The sequence below is a fragment of the Sinocyclocheilus anshuiensis genome, unplaced genomic scaffold, assembly GCF_001515605.1.
Source record: "Sinocyclocheilus anshuiensis isolate Anshui unplaced genomic scaffold, SAMN03320099.WGS_v1.1 scaffold1833, whole genome shotgun sequence".
Lineage (NCBI taxonomy): Eukaryota > Metazoa > Chordata > Actinopteri > Cypriniformes > Cyprinidae > Sinocyclocheilus > Sinocyclocheilus anshuiensis.
The window spans coordinates 409,286-430,401 of NW_015539842.1; the positions used below are offsets into that span (position 1 = coordinate 409,286).

At 36.2% G+C, this 21,116-nt stretch overlaps 2 protein-coding genes across 6 annotated transcripts in view; both read right to left on the reverse strand.

Annotated features, from left to right (window-relative positions):
* The window catches only part of LOC107684477 (protein tweety homolog 2-like), a 61,327-nt gene extending 44,295 nt beyond the window's left edge, over positions 1 to 17,032 (reverse strand). Inside the window, exon 1 of one of the 4 annotated variants that reach the window (XM_016480730.1) lies at positions 16,427 to 17,032. In XM_016480730.1, coding sequence (XP_016336216.1) covers positions 16,427 to 16,555 — 129 coding nt within the window. In that variant the 5' untranslated portion in view covers positions 16,556 to 17,032. The remainder of the gene's footprint in view (positions 1 to 16,426) is intronic. The other 3 variants (XM_016480731.1, XM_016480732.1, XM_016480733.1) reach the window with 3 other exon arrangements.
* A 1,861-nt stretch (positions 17,033 to 18,893) lies between these two features.
* On the reverse strand, positions 18,894 to 20,911 carry rpl38 (ribosomal protein L38). 2 transcript variants are annotated; one of them, XM_016480743.1, is made up of 5 exons: positions 20,839 to 20,911; positions 20,638 to 20,663; positions 20,230 to 20,290; positions 19,561 to 19,683; positions 18,894 to 18,961 (listed from the first exon to the last, which is right to left on the reverse strand). In XM_016480743.1, the coding sequence occupies exons 2-5, from the start codon at positions 20,638 to 20,640 to the stop codon at positions 18,936 to 18,938; spliced, it is 213 nt and encodes a 70-aa protein (XP_016336229.1). In that variant the 5' UTR covers positions 20,641 to 20,663; positions 20,839 to 20,911; the 3' UTR covers positions 18,894 to 18,935. The 2 variants fall into 2 exon arrangements, with proteins under 2 accessions (XP_016336229.1, XP_016336230.1); XM_016480744.1 differs by lacking the exon at positions 20,839 to 20,911 and having other exon boundaries at positions 20,638 to 20,832.
* Positions 20,912 to 21,116: the final 205 nt, after the last annotated feature.

Genomic DNA, 21,116 nt, shown 5'->3' on the forward strand with positions numbered 1-21,116 from the left:
TTAACACAGGGGCGGGGCTAGGGTTGGCCACCCCACTCACAACTGCTGCTTCTGTCACTTTTTCTCTTGACAAGAAGTGCATTTATTCAGTCGCAGAATGACTGAGAACGGGAGACGTTTCAGACACGCGCTCCTCTTCACTTCGGTGCCAGGCGCGAGTCAAGCGAGCGAGGAAACGGTACTGTGCTCGAAGCGCGTGCTCTTCAATTGCACGCACAAAGGCGCCGGCGCGCCGTAGCCTGTATCCTTTCATATCAAAGCGTGAAATAAACTACGTGTATGCAATGCCGTGGTCAGTAAAATCATGAAGTTACCAAAAAGGCGATTAAAGCTGCCTTAAAACTGTGCATGCATGTAATATATTTTATATGAGTCACATTTAAGAACATGTCTCTGAAATGGTTCTCAAAACTGTCCTGGAGCAGCCCAGCACTGTCTCACTCATCTAACACACCCGATTTAACTCGTCGGCTCGTGTTTATTTTAGCACTTCAGTCAGTGAATACGCAGCCTGCAAAACACTAAAATAAATATCAAAGAAATAATACAGTTAAACAAGAAAGTAGCCTAAATAAGAAAGTTAAATACACCCTGTCTACAGGACGTGAGCTGCGCGGCGTGTCAAAATACTATAAAACTCATTATAATCAGTGATGCTACACTGGATGCGGCATGACACGACATGACAAATCCCCGACAGTAAACTGCCTCGTTCTATTTATGAGGCACTGACACAGAGTTCAAATGTCCTGTGTAGACACTAGACAGACTCAACCTGTTGTGATGCGGCAGTGTCGCGTCCGGTGTAGACACGGTTCACTGTTTCGCTACTGTTATTACTGTTATTACACTTGTATACAAAACTTTGTATTATGCTTGTTATAGAGTGCGTGACGTCACGTGCACTACCGCCGGTGGCAAGCGACCACCGCGGTGACGTGGTTGTCACAGCGACTGTCACAGCCCTAAACAGCATTAAAAAAATCTCTAAAAATAATAATTGACATGAGTACAAAAATACAACTAAATATCAATAGAATAGCAAAAACAGCCAGCTTAATAATAAAAGGTTCAGAGACATAAGTCATAGAGAATGAAATAGGACAAGATGGTACAAGAAACCCTGACTAATCTTATAAGTGTACTTATTTGGGAAAAAAACAAACAAAAACAAATTATCAATGTGCAGAATATGGCCTTTTTGAAAAAGTAATAAATAGAACCCTAATAGAATCATAAAGTCGTAATGAAACAGAAGTAGCAACAGATCTTTTCTCAAAGGATTGGGGGGGGGCTGTCAACTTAAGTTAAAGTTCCATGACCTTGTCCACTATTGCAAGTTTGTTGTTAATGTAGAATGAAGTCACGACCTCCGGAGATGTTTTTCCTGAGCACAGACAACGCATTACACTGATAACAAAGAGGTTATTTCCGGCTGCAACACTGTCATATAACTTAAGAGTTGATAGATCTGGAGCTATTTTAGTCTCAGAGCATTTAATGGGGGCACAAGGTAACACTCTGCCAATGCTTAGTGGCCTACTACACACCATCGTAAAAGGAGCATGATCTCCTTTTTGGCATTGAAAATGGTCTAAACTGTGCTGAAAACCTTTACCCAGACAGGAATCAATGGCCTTTAAGCAGTGACTGAGAATAAATATGACAACTGATGGGGCAGCACAATTATTCAACAAAGCCACACTCATATACACACACACCATGTCGTATCCCATCCTGCTCTTGGCTCTGAAGAGAAAGTAGGACAGCTATAGCAAGCAGTCCAGAGTCTATATTTGCTGCATCACCATCCCTGTTTCCTGCATTGTCTCTGTCTCTCTCAGTTACATCCAACATTCTCTCTTTCATTCTGTGGGCGGTGGGACATCCTAAGCCATCTGCTTCACTCCCATAACTCTAAGACTAATGAGTCAACCTCTCTACCCACAATTCCAGAGGTTGCATTCATCCACTGTGTCAAAGAACCTGCTTCGAAATCACAACAAACAAGATAAAGAACTAGGTTATGCAACCTACTTTTTCACTAAATCTCATGTGAGACGATATGAGTCATGTCAACATTATAAGTAATGGTTTGGATGACAGTTTATCAATGGGTAATTTAATATAATTTTAACCATCATAGTCCGTCCTGTACTCCATTACCACTGGCTATTGAAAAACCCATACTGATGATTAGGGATGCATCGATCCGATACTCCGTATCGGTATCGGCTCCGATACTGGTATTTTCTGCCGGATCGGGTATCGGTCAGACGAGACCGATCCAAATCCAATATTGTGCATACTATTCTGTGTTATTGTTAAGCCCCACAAAAGCACAAAAACATTATAAAGCACCATAAAGTCAAAGTCCAAGTGTTCTGAAGCGGTTCCATAGTTTAATGTGAGGTACAGATGAATATTTAAGTCGTTAAATTCAAGTTGACGTAAACTCTTCTCTCCACTGCGGCTGTCTGTCATCCTCCATTCAGGGTTCAAACTGCGTGTCACGTTCGGTTACGACAGTCAAAACGATGAAACTCTCTTCAAGAGCGTACAGTAACTGAAATTTAAAACTGTTCAAAGAAAAGGCTCAATAAACTATCGCACAGATTTAATAAACTACGCATCAATATCTCTTTCCTTTGTGCTTTGAACTTCTCTATGCATAGCGCTGCGCGCTGTGACTCCGTGTTGCTTCAAGCGCAATATTCTGCACACGGGATGCGCATAAGCGCTTGTGCTGCTCTGTATTGGAGCTTTTCGTATTATAATAATTTTGTGCAATGGAAGATTATTTCTAGCTTTTCTTGTTCTGTCCTATGATAGTGTATGTGATGTGTAATGTGTATAGCACACCTACAGTGTCTCATTTCAGTCACATTGTCTGAAAAAGATGAGTCGGTGTCTATTCCCCCATCAGGCCTTTGTGAAGGGCAAATAGGGGTTGATGAAGGTACTGTGATGAGGAAATGGGGGGAGGAGGTATGCAGACTGCCACAGGGGGGTCTTATGGGAGGGGAGGGGGACTGGCATTATATTTAATGCTTTTGGCCAGAGACAGGAAAAAAAAAACACACAAATACAGTAAATAAACATATAAATCTAGAATTAAATGCAAAAGTAAAAAGCATTGAATGATGTGTTGCTTATATTAATTGTGTGTAATTAATTGTGTTTAAACATGTCTGTAAAAGATTGTATTACTGTACTGTGTAAAAAAAGAATTGCAATGCTGAAAAGCATTTTAAGTGACAATGTTTGGATTTGAAATCAAAATAATGGAATGATAATAATGTTGGAATAAATGTTGTGTTTGTGGTAAACAGCCACGGATCAGTAGCGGACTCCTGTGTGAAAGCTGCTTCCCCTCTCACAAGAGTCACCTAACAGGGGAATTTCCCCCATTTTCAAAAATGAAATTCAGGCCCTGAATAAATGTCTAAAAATCCTGATTGGAGTATCACTATAAATACTTATAAATTATAAAAAGAAGGCTTTAAAAAGATCGGTATCGGTGATCGGTATCGGCAGATACTGCTTTCTGTGATCGGCCTCAAAAATCATGATCGGAGCACCCCTAGTTGTGTCTAATACGGATTGAAGAAGCCTGTCTAACAAAGGTATTAAAATGTATACAAAAAAGTATTATAACGATTGCTTTTATATTATTAGTAATAGAAAAGCAAACATTATAATACTGTCTCGTTTGCCACCAGCATTCAGCAAATACGCATTTAAATTGAACAAATCTTTGAATGTCTATTAATGAACATTTAATTTTACAAACCTTGCAAACTTAGTCGAATCTAGTTGAGAGATCTTGTGAAGTGTGCATGTGACATTTAAACTCGTGATTTCAAATTTATGCTGCGCTTTATCCATTTGCCCACTGTCATATTCATGTCATTTTCACTGTGTGCTGTATGTAAAATGACTGTTACCTTGGCTTAAAAATAAAAATATGATTCCCAATGCACACAAACTTCCCAGATTGCTTAGTGCCCTGTTGGTTACAATGTTGACTTTTTATTAAATATTTATTTATTTGTGAAAAAAACATTGTCATCTAAAGTATAAATATGTTTATTTTACACATTTGTTTTTGAATCCATTTTCAAATGATTTCAAATTTCTTAAATATTAATTAAAATAAAAAAATAATATCGGTTTTATATCCGCCACCTTGCTTTCCAAGATATCTGCATCGGCTGTCAAAAAAAAAAACAATATCGGTCGACCACTACTTTGTATTATGTAAGACTCGATACAATAAAACAAAAATCAAATGGAGTTCTTCCTTGTCTTGACTTTTATTTATCTTTGTTTGAATAACATATAGCAGTCCTGCTAATAACCAAGCCAATATATCTAACACAGTACACATCTCCCCTGTCACATACAGAAGATATACAGGTAAAGAAATGGAGAAGCCCACAAAATTATGCAGAAAGTGTAAACAAGAAGGATAGGAAGGGAAGAGAAAAATATTGCTTGTGTGTGTGCAAGAGAGAAACGGACAGAGAAGGAAGATAAAGCATGCAATAAAGATTCAGAGCCATTATTATGAATATAATGAATCGCTTCAGAATACATTCCAAAAATGCATAAACAACACCCATGTTGCAGCCTTATCTGGCCTTACCAATGTTCTCTCGGTCACAAACATACACACTGGCACAGCAAAAGTGAGTGTGTAATTGTAACAGTCAAACAAATACAATGTGCACACACACAGAGGGTGTGCATTAATACCAGGCACACATGAATAATGGAACACCTGCATTATCCTCTATGGAAATAAAGCAAAGAGGAATTATTTACACACTCCCACACTTCTTCACCAAGCCATTTCCACCCACCTATTCCCTTGTCATTCAAACGCACAAATAGACGTGTCACAACAAGACTGAGAGCTGTTTTTCAATTAGCCTTCACTAATGCTTACAAATGTCTATAGGACTACAGAACAGAGTTCCCACACCTTCTCACCAATGCATTTCCATGGCACTTCCATCCGTTTGTGATAACTGGATTTTTAATAGAATTTCTAGTTAATATTCAAGAGCTGATACTTAGTAAATTATATAAAACTTTCCTTTTCATTTTCAAGATTTTATTCATTCAACTAACAAAAATGATGAATCCCACTTACTGCTATAGCTTGCAAATGTTAAAGTTTCAGTCATGCAACATTCATCGTAAACTGTAAACAATGCCTGGTGAAGGTTGAATGACAGAACCGTATGCAAATTTGACTAACATTTGTATTAAAAGCTACAGCAGTGTTTGGAAATCCTCCTTTTTTTGTTATATGTGACCCTGGACCACAAAACCAGCCTTAAGTCGCTGGGGTATATTTGTAGCAATAGCCAAAAATACATTGTATGGGTCAAAATTATTGATTTTTCTTTTATGCCAAAAATCATTAAGATATTAAGTAAAGATCACGTTCCATGAAGATATTTTGTAAATTTCCTACCGTAAATATATCAAAACTTAATTTTTGATTAGTAATATGCATTGCTAAGAACTTCATTTGGACAACTTTAAAGGTGATTTTCTCAATATTTAGATTTTTTTTGCACCCTCAGATTCCAGATATTCAAATAGTTGTATCTCGGCCAAATATTGTCCTATCCTAACAAACCATACATAAATGGAAAGCTTATTTATTCAGCTTTCAGATGATGTATAAATCTCAATTTTGAAAAATTGACACTTTTGACTGGTTTTGTGGACCAGGGTCACATATTATTTGCTTGTATTATTCCTTTGCACCTGCTTATATGTTTTTGCAGGAGTTGTGGTGGCTTTTTGTTTAGGCTATATTCATTTATATGTGGAAGTCCCAATTTAAAAATCCCCTTATATTCCATGACCACATATAAAAAAATAAATAAAATAATATATATAAAAAAAAAAAACACACATCATGATTTAGAAAACAAAACTTTGTGTATTTACTTTCTCAATAATCATCCTTACGGCGAACAATTCATAATAGTTACTTCAATGTTTTTTTTTTAATCAAAAACCTGAATAACCCTTTTAATTTTCAACTGCTCTCCAGTAACTTCACATGATAAAATCAAGTCCCGTCCCACATTTAGTCTAATTTAACGTTCTGTGTCACTCAGAAATACATTAAATTATACACTGAAAAACCACTGATGTAGAAGCAATTTTTTACTCAGAAATTACTAGTAAATTTAGCAGATAATTACAAAAAAATATCAAGTAGCACACTGAATTTAAAAAATTTTAATGTAGAACGCAAGTCTGAAATAGTATTTTCTTGTAAAACATACTTCCATCTGTTTTATTTACAACTGTAAAAAAATATTTTTTACATTCTATAGGCAAAATTGGTTGTGATTGTGGTTTCATGTTGACTCTAAATGAGCCAGGTCTAACAATGAAGCGCTTCAGAAAGTGGCATGCTTTTCTGTGCTTGTTAAGACTATGAATGTAAATAAGGGGAATGTTGCTGACAGGTCTTCCATAATGTTGTTTGTTTCTGCTCCGCTGTGGTTGAAAAGCAACCACCCTGTCTCTTCCACTTTTTAGTTTTTCCATTATTTGTATCATTCAATTTCTGCAGTCCATCCATCTTATCCTAGCATATAGAGAGACGTCTAGAAAAGAAAAAAAAAAAGAAAAAAAGGCAGGCGAGAAAAGGACGGGTGGGGAAAGAATGCAGGACATTAAAGAGGTGGGGAAACACAAAAGTGGAGCTGGGAAGGAGGGTGGAGAGGATGGTGTGAAAGAAAAGAGGCACAAGGGAGGGATGAAAGGGGTTGAAACAGAGGATTATTTGAAAAAAGCGTCATGGCAGTCTCCATGAAAGAGAACAAAGGACACAGCGCAGCCCATGTGAACACAATTTCTGCACATCCTCACACACAGCCACCCACCGCCTCTCAGTCAGAAACACTGCTGTCTTTCTCCAGGAATGAAGTGCTCAGCATCTCTCTTGTTCGACATAATACAGTTTAATTGAAGCCTTAAGGAAATGAGTGTTGAAACATTGCTTATTCATTCAGAATATGATGACAGTGTCATATACTGTATGTGCATTCAGCATCTAGTCTCACAAGACTGTATAGCAGCTGACCCTTAATGTATCCATACCGCTGCCCATACAAATAATGATTTTACAAAGGCTCTATAGTACCTGAAATTAATAGCATTGAAAATGATTAAATGATTAAATTCATGTATATTCATATTATAAACAGTAGCGTACAAAAGTTTGTGGTTGGTAAGATATTAATGTTTTTGCACCAAGGCTGCACTTATTTGCTCAAAAATACAGTAAAAACTGCAATATTGTGAAATATTAGTACAATTTAAAATAACTCTTTTCCTTTTGAATATACTTTCAAATGGAATGCATTTCTGTGATGGCAAAGCTGAATTTTCAGCATCATTACTACAGTCTTCAGTGTCACGTGATCCTTCAGAAATCATTCTAACATGCTGATATGCTGCTCAAGAACACTTCCTATTACTATGTTTCTCATCATGTAGAAAATAGTTGTTCTGCTACTTCATATTTTTGTGTAAACCGTCTAGCAAATGCTATACAGGCCAAATTTGAAATGCATTTGGCTTGGTTTTATTTTTGAAAATGGATACATGGATCTGATTTCAAAATTATTTAGGCACATCAACCATGACAGCCATCAGGCACAAGAAGTTGTTTTCCTGTATAAACGCTTTACATATCTTTCAACAATCTTTCAGTTCAGTGACTCAGTAAACTACTCTGTGTTGTTCTTCAGCTTGTTTGCATAGTGTGTCCACTACATTCACAGGCCGAATTTCCCTGGGGGTCATTGACATACAGCTCAACTTGAGCATAGCTGGCTACCGGCCTGGATAAAACACCCTTTTCAAGCGCCAATCACACCGTCCTCATGAATAAGCGGGCTGTAAAACTGGACGTGAATGAGGTACCACAGACAAAGCCTTTAAGCTTCGAGGAACAAACAGGGCAGAATCAAGTACTGTTTGCAGCCTGAGGGTAGATCTCTATAGAGGCAAACAAGAGGAGTTTGGGACCTTTAAACAAGCCAAGACAGAATATTTTCTCATGGTGGAAATAGAAGACTGATCTCAGGCCAGGTTTCTAGGGAAATCGGTCTATAATTTCTAGAAATTCCAGAAAGACAGGGATAAGTAAGAATGTAAACTAAGCTGCTCCGACATGATACTTGTTCAAAGTCTACACTGTTTGCTTGTCTGAGAGTGAGGAGCCCTACAGGTTTAGGACAACACTGAGACTTATCAAACCAGTATACTGTATAGTGTAAAAGACCATGCCAAGTATAGGAAACACAGGTTGAACCCCAATTCCCCACTATGCGTCTTTTATAGCATGCAATATTAGCATTACTCTGTCTCAAATCACAGCACGTTGAGAATAGTGTGTGAAAAAGACCAGACTGTGTACTATTTCCAGTGGATTTTTTAAAAAGCGTGCATTCATGCAAGTGAGCATTAAATTAAAACTTAGTATAAAACAAGATTCTGTGACCCAACAGTCCAATTTTCACTCATTTTATTTCCTCCCTGAGCTAGTAAACCTACATATTAATTTTTTTTTCTATTAAAAAAAAAAGCACAAGTGTGTGTATATGCAAATTGAGTTACTTTGAAACTGACATCACACATTATTATGTTCAAAAGTCTGGGGTCAGTAAGATTTTTTAAATACTTTTATTCAGCAAGCGTGCATTAAATTGATCAAAAGTGACGTGATAGTAAAGGCATTTATGTTACAAAAGATTTCCATTTCAAATAAATGCTGTATCACACAAGTATCACTGTTTCTACAAATGCAGCTTTAAACATTGAATTCGACAATAATACAATAATTAGAAATGTCAGTTGAGCACCCATTTCTAATCCTAACCCTATTTCTGATGGATCATGTAACAATGAAGACTGGAGAAATTCAGCTTTACCATTATAGGAATAAATTACATTTTAAAATATATTAATAAAAAATCAATTACTTTAAATTGTAATAATACTTCACAATATTACTGTTTACTGTATTTTTTTGATCATATAAATGTAGCCTTTGTGAGATGTTCCAAAAACTAAAAACTAAAATCTTACTGACACCATACTGTAAATTTAAAAAAAAAAATTAATTACAAAATATGAATCTACCACACAAACTCAAAGTTATACGTAACAAACTGTCATCCTAACCAGGCGCAAGCTGACAAGTTCCCAGTGACATGTAAACTGTCTGTCTACACTGAAAGCAAAAATGCTGAGTGATATGACAACATCACTGCCAATCAGAACATTTCTGATGCTTAACATACAGTCCTAAGGAGCAGATTTTAGACCAATGAGATTCCACCGTGGGCAAAGATACCCAATTCTACAGAAATAGAAACCAAGATGTCTCATCACTTGCCATGGTTAGTTAGGAAAAGGAATAGACCCAGCTCACACTGACAGCACTAGAGCTTGCCAAGTTTCCAAGGAGCTCAACTTGGATCTCCAACGGTCACCATCACTCATGTGGCTGAACATCTCTGAAAAATGAATGTCTCTGCAAAACGCTGTCAGTCTGAATGGCCTTTCAGATTTGTCACAGTAAAACATCCCAATTAAACATTGTCCAAAGTTTGAGACGGTTCCTCAAGATGTTATTTCATACCATATGAATGAAACCTCTCAATAGTATGTCATCGCCAGTGCAATATGAACTTTTGTACTTGGTAGAAGTATGCAAACTGGGATTCAGCCATATTTTGTGCAGCTAAGTGGTGGATGTGCTTTCTGTGGAAGTTCTGAGCCAAACTTCAGCTATGCGATGGTCACAGCAGGTGGAGAACAGCTGTGTGGAGCGCACTGACGCCCATCTGCTGGGAGCTGTGCGAGATCTACACTCGCTGAAGAGTGACACCATCAACCTCCTGATCAGAAGTCTACAATTTTTCAGTTTTACGCTCTGTGAGCTACAGAATTACATATTTTACATAAAGAAATTGAGTAATATGCCTGAAGGAAAGCTACCGTATTGTGTTAAAACTGCCATTAAATGTCGATGAAAAAAATTCTTCAAACATATGCTAATGTAATCTCCAGGTAATTTCCAAGATCTCAGAGAATGAAAAGCTGCAAATAGTTTCAATGAACAATATACCAGCATATTTGAGAAGATTCCAGTGTTGGATCAAGGCAGGGCCATGAGGGGCCTGGATGACTGGGGTTTTACAGGAATGCAAAGGCAAGCCTAGAGGAAGGTCCTCTACGGACCAGTCAACCTCACTCGATTCTGTCCTCGTCTTTCCTACATTGCTTTTGAAAGGGAGTAAGGGGTTCAGGGGCAACCTCGGGGGGCTTTTCCAACACAGTGCGCTCGAGTGAACCTCCCCAGCCTCACAGCTGGGACATCATTAACTCAGAGCGGAGCAGGTCATGGGCTTTGGGTGAATAAAGAAACAAAAAAGAAAGACAGATAGGAAGAAAGGAAGATGATAAGGGCTCTGCAGTGTTCCATGTTACATGCAGAAATAATAATAGTATAAGAAATGTTTCTTGAGCACAAAATCAGCATATCATGTGACGCTGAAGACTGGAGTAACGGCTACTGAAAATTAATCTTTGCCATCACAGTAATAAATTACACTTTAAAATAAATTAAAAGAGAAAAGTTGCTTTAGATTGTAATAATTTTTGACAATAAATTGTTTTACTGTAATAAAATAAACACAGCCTTGGTGAGCATAAGAGAAACTCGTCTCAAAAACATCTCATCGACCCCAAACTTTTGAAAAGTATTTGTATTTGTAGTTAATATTTATATCAACTTTATATTAACTTTTATATTAACTTATTTTTTATTAACTCCCCACCTCCCACATCTTAAACCCTTTGTGAAGGTAAGGCTCCTTCAAAAATAACATGAACTATAAGTGATGAATTACAAAACTGATGAAACAGCCTGTCTCTGAGCTGTTTCGGAAATGAAAATACCATGCAATACATGTATAATTAATTACTTAATACTTAACTTTACAATTAAATATTACACAACCATGCTCATGCCATGCATCTCAATAAGAGACTGATGCAACAGTACATTGACTATGAGTGGGCCTGGAGAACATGCAATACATTCCATTATGTACAATTACACTATTCACTGAGACTTCCAATACTTTACTAACATTTCTGACCCAAATACCACAAGCTGACAATTGTTTTTTTTCTCTCAGCTTGACCACACCACCATCATTACGCTAGGTAATATTGTCTTGCTACTATATGGAAGGATTCAAAATACGGACAAGATGTTAAAGCATGAGCTTTACTGCTTACTTGCAAAAGACCAATGAGTTCTTGACTTGCTACTATGTCAAACATGAACTAAATATTTATGTCCTAAACTACCCAAAAACAAACTGTAGATCTCTGGTATATCTGATTGGCCTGATTTAGCAGGTCAATGTGGTTTACCACACAGCTTTCAGATCCTTTTTTGGGATTTTTTGTTTTTTCCTGAGAAAATCTTTGTGGGTTTTATACTAGAAATCTGGCCCACCCAGAATCAGCTGCAGAGGATACTTAAAAGGGTGCTGACACAACCAGACCTGCAAGAAAAATAGAAAAGATGGCTGATAAATCAAGACCAGGCTTTTTCTCTCATCTTACATCTAAAATTTAAGTGAAGTGCCATGGTTCAGGTCTGAAGTGATAAAACAGCCTAAGGGAGGCAATAAATAAGGACTTTCAGCAAACAAAAAGGCTTGACACCAAAGTCATGGCAAGAAATATTGGCTGAACATCAGAACTGTTGGAAGAAGTGCAAATGTGATGCCCTGGCTATAACTGGTCATATTGAAAAATATGGCCTCTACATACCTCACATTGCTCTATAACCCGTTTATAATCTAAGGGACAATTTGATATTGAAGTCATAAATTCAAGCAGATATAGCTATACATTTAACATGGAGGAAGACTCCCTAGAATAACAGTCCTTTCTCCAAATGACACATACATTACTGTGTAGTTAAATATACTGTATATATAAAAAGACAAGTGTTGCTGAACTGAAATAATGAACTGAAATATAAAAGGGAGAAAGAAATGAGGAAGTGAAAGAACAAAAGGAGAATTGTAAAGAATTTCGCATCTTCGTACAATACCAGTAATTGACACTGAGGCTTTCTGAGCAAAAAGCAAGCAAAAGTACCATAAAACAATATTAAAGTGTCTTCTGAAGCCATACGGTAACTTTGTGTGAGGAAGAAACCAAAATTTGCTCTCCTTGATGCATCTTTTTAATGAATCGGTCGATTCAGTTCACCTGTCAGAGTGATCTGTTCATGAATCAGCTGACTCAATGAAGCAGACTAACAGCTTACTGGAGGAGAAGATATCAGTCAATGACTTGATCATCACATAAAGTTATTGCATGCCTTTAAAAGACTATAGACCACAAACAGAACAAAAAAGCACTTCAATGGTGCTTCTGCATCCTTTTTGAAATCTAAAAGACTCAATTTTTTCCATTCTTTGCATGCAGTACATTGCGATTGCATGGGCTGCAAGCATAATTCTTCATACAAGTATAAGTCATACAAGTTTGGAACAAATCTTTATCATTAACTAAATACAACTCGTACAACCATATCTTGAAGTCAGGTTTTAAAATTTCGGTCTGATGACAAGTCTTTTGAAAATGGAAATTCCAAATTGAATGGAATGCAGCCTGTGATATCACTGGGTACATTATAGAGTTCTTTCCGTACCATTTCAAATTTGGCTTAAATAGCGCATCATTCCACCTGAGGGTCAGTTGAGTCAGATGTCAGATGACTGAGAATTTCAGTATGATTCAGTGAGGCCAACTGCATCTGAAAATAATGACCCTTCTCTCTCATCATTTTTAGTGGTGTTTGCTAAGGCAACCATTACTATTAGTATTGCTTATGCACAGTGATTTGAACTTGACCCTTAAGTATTAAACAAGCAATTAACTCATCTTGCACAGTTTATACTACAGACATTAATAATACCTCAAATCAAGCGGTTCGATGAGGAGACGTCTTTAGAGATCTAATGACTATCACATGTGAACTCTTTTGACATGGGCCAGTAAAACAAACACCTATCAACAACACAGAACACCCTAGCAAACATCCATAACACTTAAGAAAATGTAAAAATGTAGTTTTTATTCAAAATGTTGGCACATTACTTGTACATCACAATAACTTTAACCACAAAAACAGCAAGTAAGTATCTGCAGCTGTCTTTAAATAAATTGCTAGGCACACAGCTCTTTATGGTGTGAACCAAACAGATGCATCCTCTGTCAGGGATGGGAAGAAAAAAAAGCAGCTGTTAGCAATTCATCCCCACAGGAAATAAGTGAATCATATGGACAGATGACTTTTGACCGATCTAACACACAAACATATATCCACTCAGGCATAACTTGATGATTGGTCCTTTCTGGATCTGAAGTCTACTTGGTTGCTGTCCACACTGACAGGCCCAGAAGGGATCTGCATCCACAAAATCCCACAAAGAAAGCTGTGTTTTATAATATTGGACCATGTTTAAATTTATTCCACAGATTTTCTCCCAAAATCAGCACAGAAGATGCACAAAAAGCATCTGCAGATTCCATCTGGGCCTACTCATTGGGGAATCTAGATCTAAGCATAGAGCAGAAGTATTTTCACTCGGGTCAGTGTCAAATAAGAAATGAAAGCAACAAAACAAATAAATAAAATTACAGATTTTACACTGTGTAGAATGTATAGTATATTTCAAAAACTAAAATAGATTTATATAATAACAATATGGTAACAGGCTAAACATAAATACAATTAAATAATTTAATAACTGCTGATTTTATACTGTTTAAATTTTATACTGTATTAAATGTATAGGTTTTGTTTGTGATTTATAGATTTTTTTAATTATTAATTATAATTAATTATATTATAGTAAAATATAATATAATTATTATAATATAATATTATTATAACTATTATATTATGAATTTTATTATAATTATAATTTATTAAAATAATTTATTTATTTATATTTTTGGCTAATTTAATCATCTCTGTTATTTAATAAACTCATTGTGACTAGTGGGAAACATGTAATGTGAATCCAAATGATGAAATGGAACAAATTCAGAACAAGAAATGGATCCAAACTGATTGTTTTCTCCTAATCATTTGGAACATTTAGTGTTGGCTAAATTGCTGTAACGATTAAACACACTGAATCTCAATAGAGAGCACATCATCCGCCTGGCGTTCATAATAAACGTTAGCAATTAGATATAAAGCACAACAACAGTCTCTCAGCTTTGCACAGAGCTCATATGCACAATCTCCCAGGCCAAACCTAAAACCCCACAGAGGAAAGAGATCCCACCAGTTTCCTGTTCTGCTGAAAAGCTACATTAAGATTCAAATCGCAGCGTCAGCGGGAACAGAGCATTTAGATTCACAAACTGGGGGACAATGGGTTATGAAGGAGGATCCCTCAGGCCATGTGAAAACGCCCCGGTGTTGATTCCGAGACGGTGGAAGACCCAGCGTGAGCACCTGGTCTCACACCACAGCATCTGGACTCGATCTGCCTCAATAGAAACAGACAGCTACAGAAATGAGCACTCTGCCCCTCCATCCTCTCTCACATTCCCCCTCACTCCATCTCTAATCAACATGATGTTGGTACAGGTCAGCGGAAAAACCCCATCACGCTCACAAAGACAGGTGCAGCACAGATTCAAGCAACTTACAGTCTGGGAAATAGGTGTTTTAGCAACTCAGTCTGGTTCAAAATGAGATGCAGTTGTGCTGTGAAATGTGACAGTGATTTTCAACCTTCAATGACTGCAAAGAAACAATTTATTTAATAGGCTATGTGCCAGCTATTAGAGCTTCTAAAACCCAGCAGATAAATAATACTGAGGTTTTAATCATATTGAACCAGAAAGCAAACATGCACTTTTCAGAAAGGGGCCGTTATACAGGACAATAACATTACTTCTTGGGGTCGAAAAACATTGTGTACACCAATCAGACACTCATTTCATCATTCATATAAGGGGTCTCTAATCAAGGATGTCTGAAAAATGTTATGAAGTTGCAATCTTATAATCTTTTCCATAAAAGCATGAACCTCAGTGTTAAATTTCTGTCATTTAAAGGGAACTGAAGTCTCTCACAGAAAACTAAAGTGGAACAAAGAGAACAAAGCCAATCTGAACTAGATTCCCTTTATGACAGTTAAAGCAAGAAGTTTGAAGCAGGGTTATTAAAACAATTGCTACCTGAAATAAAATAAAGGTTAACTAATATTAAATATTAAAGGGGTCATATGATGCGATTTCAAGTTTTCCTTTCTCTTTGGAGTGTTACAAGCTGATTGTGCATTTATAAGATCCCTGAAGTTGCAAAGACTAAAGTCTCAAAAGTTAAGACTCTGCCACGCGCCCCTAAAACGGCTGGTTCTAACACACCCCCACATATCTACCTCACTATGTGGCAATATTAGCATAATGCGGCCCAAATGTTCACGCAAAGAAAGAAGGCGTGGTTTCAGTAACCGCAAATAATGATCTTTAAAAAAGCATCATATGACCCCTTTAAAATACTTAAGTTCATTCAGTCTAACTTTATGTACTAAAATTGAAACCGAAACTGAAATTAAAATAAATTAAACAAAAACTAATACAAATTGACAAAAACACAGAAAATTCTTAAATTTGAAAACAGAAAACAAAAAAACTAATAAAAAATATGAATAAAAACTAGCACCTCATGATACTGAAATAACACTAGTCTAATTTTCTTTTAAGACTCGCTTTTACAGTCTTTATGGTTTGGCTTTCAGAGACAACAATTGTTATTATATAAAAATAATCAAAGTAATTCCAATATTAATCACTTAATTTCCCTTTAAATTATGTTATATGTTCATCTGACCAAAACAAAACAGACGACAGCTTATTAAAGCTCTGTTGAATCACAAAGTATAGGCTACTGTTGTGCAATATATAGTAGCATTTGTGTTGGACTTCATTGGACTCGAACTGAAAAACACACTGTGGAACAAAAAAATAAATAAATAATAAATTTAACAAATCCAAGTATGCTGACTAGAGTGTATCTTAACATGTGAAGAAAATGTACATTGTATTCATGCTTTTTAAGCGGTCACTAGACGCCAAACATAATGAAAACACTCTCACTGAGTACTTCTGAAACATGTTATCGACTTTTATGTTATCGATATTTTTGAACTACGACCTGGAGTCCCAAACAAAAAACAAGAGTGACAGTGCAGTACATAAAGCCCATCATGACTGTTTGAACCGTGAACCTCTGTGTGACAGCAAAAACAGGAGCTCTGACCTGCTGGTAGTTTTCATCTTGCGGTTTAAACGTGTGATCCAACGGCTGAAACCTTAGATTCACGTGAGGAAACTCATGAAGCCAGTAAGTCCACCAAGGAGCGATATAATCAACCCTTGCAGACGACATCCTTCAGCAGTCGACGAGACGAATAAATCACTTTCCCGGATAGAGACGGTCGGACAATTTGGGTGTTTCTTTCCTGGTTACTCTCCGTTGTCTTCTCAAACAAAAGCCATGGATTTAGACATTAGAGAGACGGAGTACTCAAACAAAAGTGCTGGAGGGGACATAAAAAGATCTCTGAATACTTCCCCCAAATCGCAGACCATGGGAACTGACGGGAAATGTTGAATTATTGCATTAAATCCCGGTCTCGTGCCGCAGCCATTCCTGCGCGTGTTGTGCTGCACGATAGGGACACGAGGTCGCGCTTGAATAGGAGGATGAGGATGAGGAGGAGGATGAGGAGGATGGAGGCAGTTTCTTTTGACTTTTTTTTTTATGGTGGCCTAATTGTGTTGATAACGAGATTCAGCAAAGATTGAAAACAATATATATTATTGCTTTTGGAGATTAGCTTTAAACTCTGTTTGAATAAAATATTCTTAAAATGAGGTAAATACTGAATTTAGTAATTTATTTGAAAATATCTAACGCAATGCTGCCATCTATTGGGCAACTCAAGTAAATGCAGACACTGGTACAAAATAAATAAATAAATAATAATAAACAAACATGTTCAAACACTATTGGTATCCGCAATAAAAAGCGGACACCAACTTTTACTACCACATTAAAAAAAACCTATTTTTTTTCTCTTCACATTTTGATTAAGAATGGAAAAATATATAGACAAAAGCTAGTGCTCCATACATTTTCATAGGGAGGTTATTTTAGATGTGAATTATTTAAGAACACAATATGTTGCTTAGTTAGGCTCCTAAGTAGATGTTGTTAAAATGTCAATCTTCTTATCATGGTTTTGCACAGAAAACTGTATATTTGATGAAATATCAGTATTACATTCTCTTAATAAACACCTTGTAGTTTTCATGACCTTGAACAGAATGCCAGTCATTGCTAAATGTCAGTATTATTTTTCATTTAGTTTGAGATTACATTAAAACTATTTCTAAACATTGTTTGAAAAGGTTTAAAATCATAAAGTGAAAATGTCATGCACGCAATGACATTAACCTGATAATAAAAAATAAAAATAATTAACCTGATAAAATATTACATTTCCAAGAAAGGTAGACATAAGACTACATGAGAAAATGTGTCAGCTATATTACATCTATATTTTGTAAATGTTTTTATACTGGATTTATACCAAATACCAGTTGATAAACTAGGATATACATACCATGGCCTTACCAAACAAGTAAATTAAACTGCATGCAAATCTGCAAGTAGTATTACATTTACAAGGGTATAGCTTGTTTGATATAATACAAATGTTTTGACAATTCATTAAAGGTCTTAAATTAACAAACCTTTTGGCCTAAAAACCAAGTTTGAGGTCAATAAAAATTTCCTTAGAGTAACAAAGTACACAACCATTAAAAAACTTGGGGTCAGTATGACTAATGTTTTTGGAACAAGTCTTATAAGGCTGCATTTAATAAAAACGTAAATACCGTACGTAATATTGTGAAATATTACAGTTTAAAAGAAGCATTTTCCATTTTAGTATTCAAAACTGTAACATTCCAGTGATGGCAAAAGCAAATTTTCAGCAGCCATTACTCTAACCTTCAGTTCTCAAGAAACGTTTATGTTCATAACAGAAAAGCCGTAGTAAATATGTGACCCTGGACCACAAAACCAGTCATAAGTAGCTCGGGTATATTTGTAGCAATAACCAACAATACACTGTATGGATCAAAATTAAAGATTTTTCTTTTATGCCAAAAAACATTAATATATTTTGTAAATTTCCTACCGTAAATATACCAAAATTAATTTTATTAGTAATATGCATTGCTAAGAACAATGGACAACGTTAAATGCGATATTTTTGCACCCTTAGATTCCAGATGTTCAAATAGTTGCATCTCGGACAAATATTTTACTGTCCTAACAAACCATACATCAATGGAAAGCTTATTCAGCTTTCAGATGAAGTAAAAATCTCAATAAAAAAAATAATAAATAAATAAATAAATTGACCCTTATGACTGGTTTTGTGGTCCACGATCATATCACATTTGAAATAATATTTTGTACCAATGTAAGTCTTCACTGATCAATTTCATGTGTCCTTCCTTACTGAATAAATGAATAAAAATATTAGGGGAAAAAAAACAAACAAAAAAAAACTTATTGACCCTAAACTTCTGAAAGGTAGTGTATACCTTGCACAACCTAAATAAGCACACAGACACATTAGATACTAAACTATAAAATGTTATCAAACAGGTCCTAAAGTGTGAAAAGCATAGAAACAAACAAAACACCATTCTTCAATTTTCCCAATTTTATTACAACATTTTGTACGAGACATCTACTTCAGCTCCTTCACAGCCAGACCTGAAACAAGAGAAAGATGGGTCATATTTACAGTAATCCTTAAAGGGACAGAGTCCAGAACCGACACAGCTGTAAGTGTTAGTGAACTGGTAGAACTGAAGTCTCTGAGTGACACGAAACCCAGCACTTGGTCCATCATTGCTCTAGCAAGTGTGTAAATGCACAGTGGGCACAGAACAGTCCCAAAGTGTTTGGACATCTTGCATACTTCTCAAAAATCTGATCACAGCACTTCCATGCCTTTCCAGACAGTTGTAAGCACTTTAAGGATCTCAAAGTTTTTCCCATCAATAAAATATTTAAGAGCTAAACAATAACACACAACCTTAAAATAAAAGCTTTACTTTTGCAGGCCTTTAGTTTGTAGGTTTACTTGTACATTCACATTACAAGATCATTTTTTCCAAGTCAAAACATTTCTACAACCAAACATTTAGCACAAATCCTTAAGGTTGATCAAATTTCTGCACAAGCATTATGCTGCACAAACATAACAACCAGTTTATGGATTTGGTTCTGTCTTGATTGATATTGATCTTAGCACAATTACATTTATGGTATTATAATCCCAGCAGTTTGACTGCTCACTGAAGACTCACCTGGTGGCAGGGACTGCTTGAGCTTCTCAGCCTTCTCTTTGTCTGTGATGACCAATGTGTACAGGTATCTGCTGCAGCGGACCTTGAACTTCACATTATCCTTGTTCTTCTTGATTTTGACAGCTGTTGGAACACAACACATGGATTTAGATAGACGTCTATCAATACTAGTAAACACTTTTGTAGTAGCCAATGCAGAAGCCAAATATGGTTAGAACTCTGAATATTTGAGAAATGTACAATAGTCGATAACATTAACACCTTTAGCAAATGTCACAAAATCACATAATGTAGTTCTCATTCAACATTTTGTCCTGTCAGACCACCAGTACAAAATCTATTCAACCTTAAGCCAGTTCTTGTCAAATCTGGTCTTGTAACACCACAGTACTAAACATTTTGGCTGTCTAAACCAGGTAACATCAGCTCCTTTCTAGAACCGGAAATGTACATCCAAAATGTTCAGTCCTCCAGGACTGAGATGCACTGCCTTCAGTAAAGTGAGTACTTTAAAGATGCACCAAACAGCATCAAAATAACCCATACAAACCATGTCACAATAATAATAAAACAATATACAGCGCTAGGTTACAGCAGAAACACAAAAAGTTAAACCTCATGCGCCGGTCATAAATTAACCATGACTAGTTTATTAGAAATAAAACTTACACTTGGCATCCTTCCTCCTTGCTGTAAGCAGGAAATCTTTGATTTCTTCAATTTTGCGTGGCTGTGAAAATGAACACATATTAGACACGCAACGACATTTACACGTTAGTACTCAGTTCACTCGATATCTTAAAATAATATCCGTTTCTCTAGAATTAACGTTACCCGACAAACTTTTAATGTTTAAATTTAGATCGATTCACTTCTGTATTAACTCAAATTCTCTCAAATTTCTAGGTTGTCCATCAGCGTGACGATCCTCTTTCACCACCTTCTGTTATACAGTGATTTTACTTTTAATTCGATTTTAGTTCAACATTTTAGAACAAATGTCACCAAAACTGATGCACTCTATATTCCACCATTTAATAAAAAACACGTGAATGCAAGATATAAACACAATCTCACCATTTTGTTTGAGGCGCGACTCGACCCTGCAATGCAGAAAACACTTTATTACACTATTCTGCACAGCTTCCGGCAAATATTTCGTTTAATGACACAGTAATACTTGTTCTTTCACGTCACATATGTCTAAAATGTGAATATTGACGGATTGATGCAGATTGACATGGATTCATTTGATAGAGCTAATGTGCTAACACTTACACGTCCCGTGAGCGAGGGGGGAAAAGGGGCGGGACTTCCGCGTGAAGGCGTAATATAAACCGGTGGCTCAAGAGGGACTCTCTGGTTTAAAAAGTCAAAACTCACAGTGACATCTACTGGTGCAGCATGAATATATCATGCCATTTATTAAAGGGGTCATATGATGCGATTTCAATTTTTCCTTTCTCTTGGGAGTGTTACAAGCTCTTGGTGCATAAAGAAGATCTGTAAAGTTGCAAAGACTAAAGTCTCAAATCCAAAGAGATATTCTTTATAAA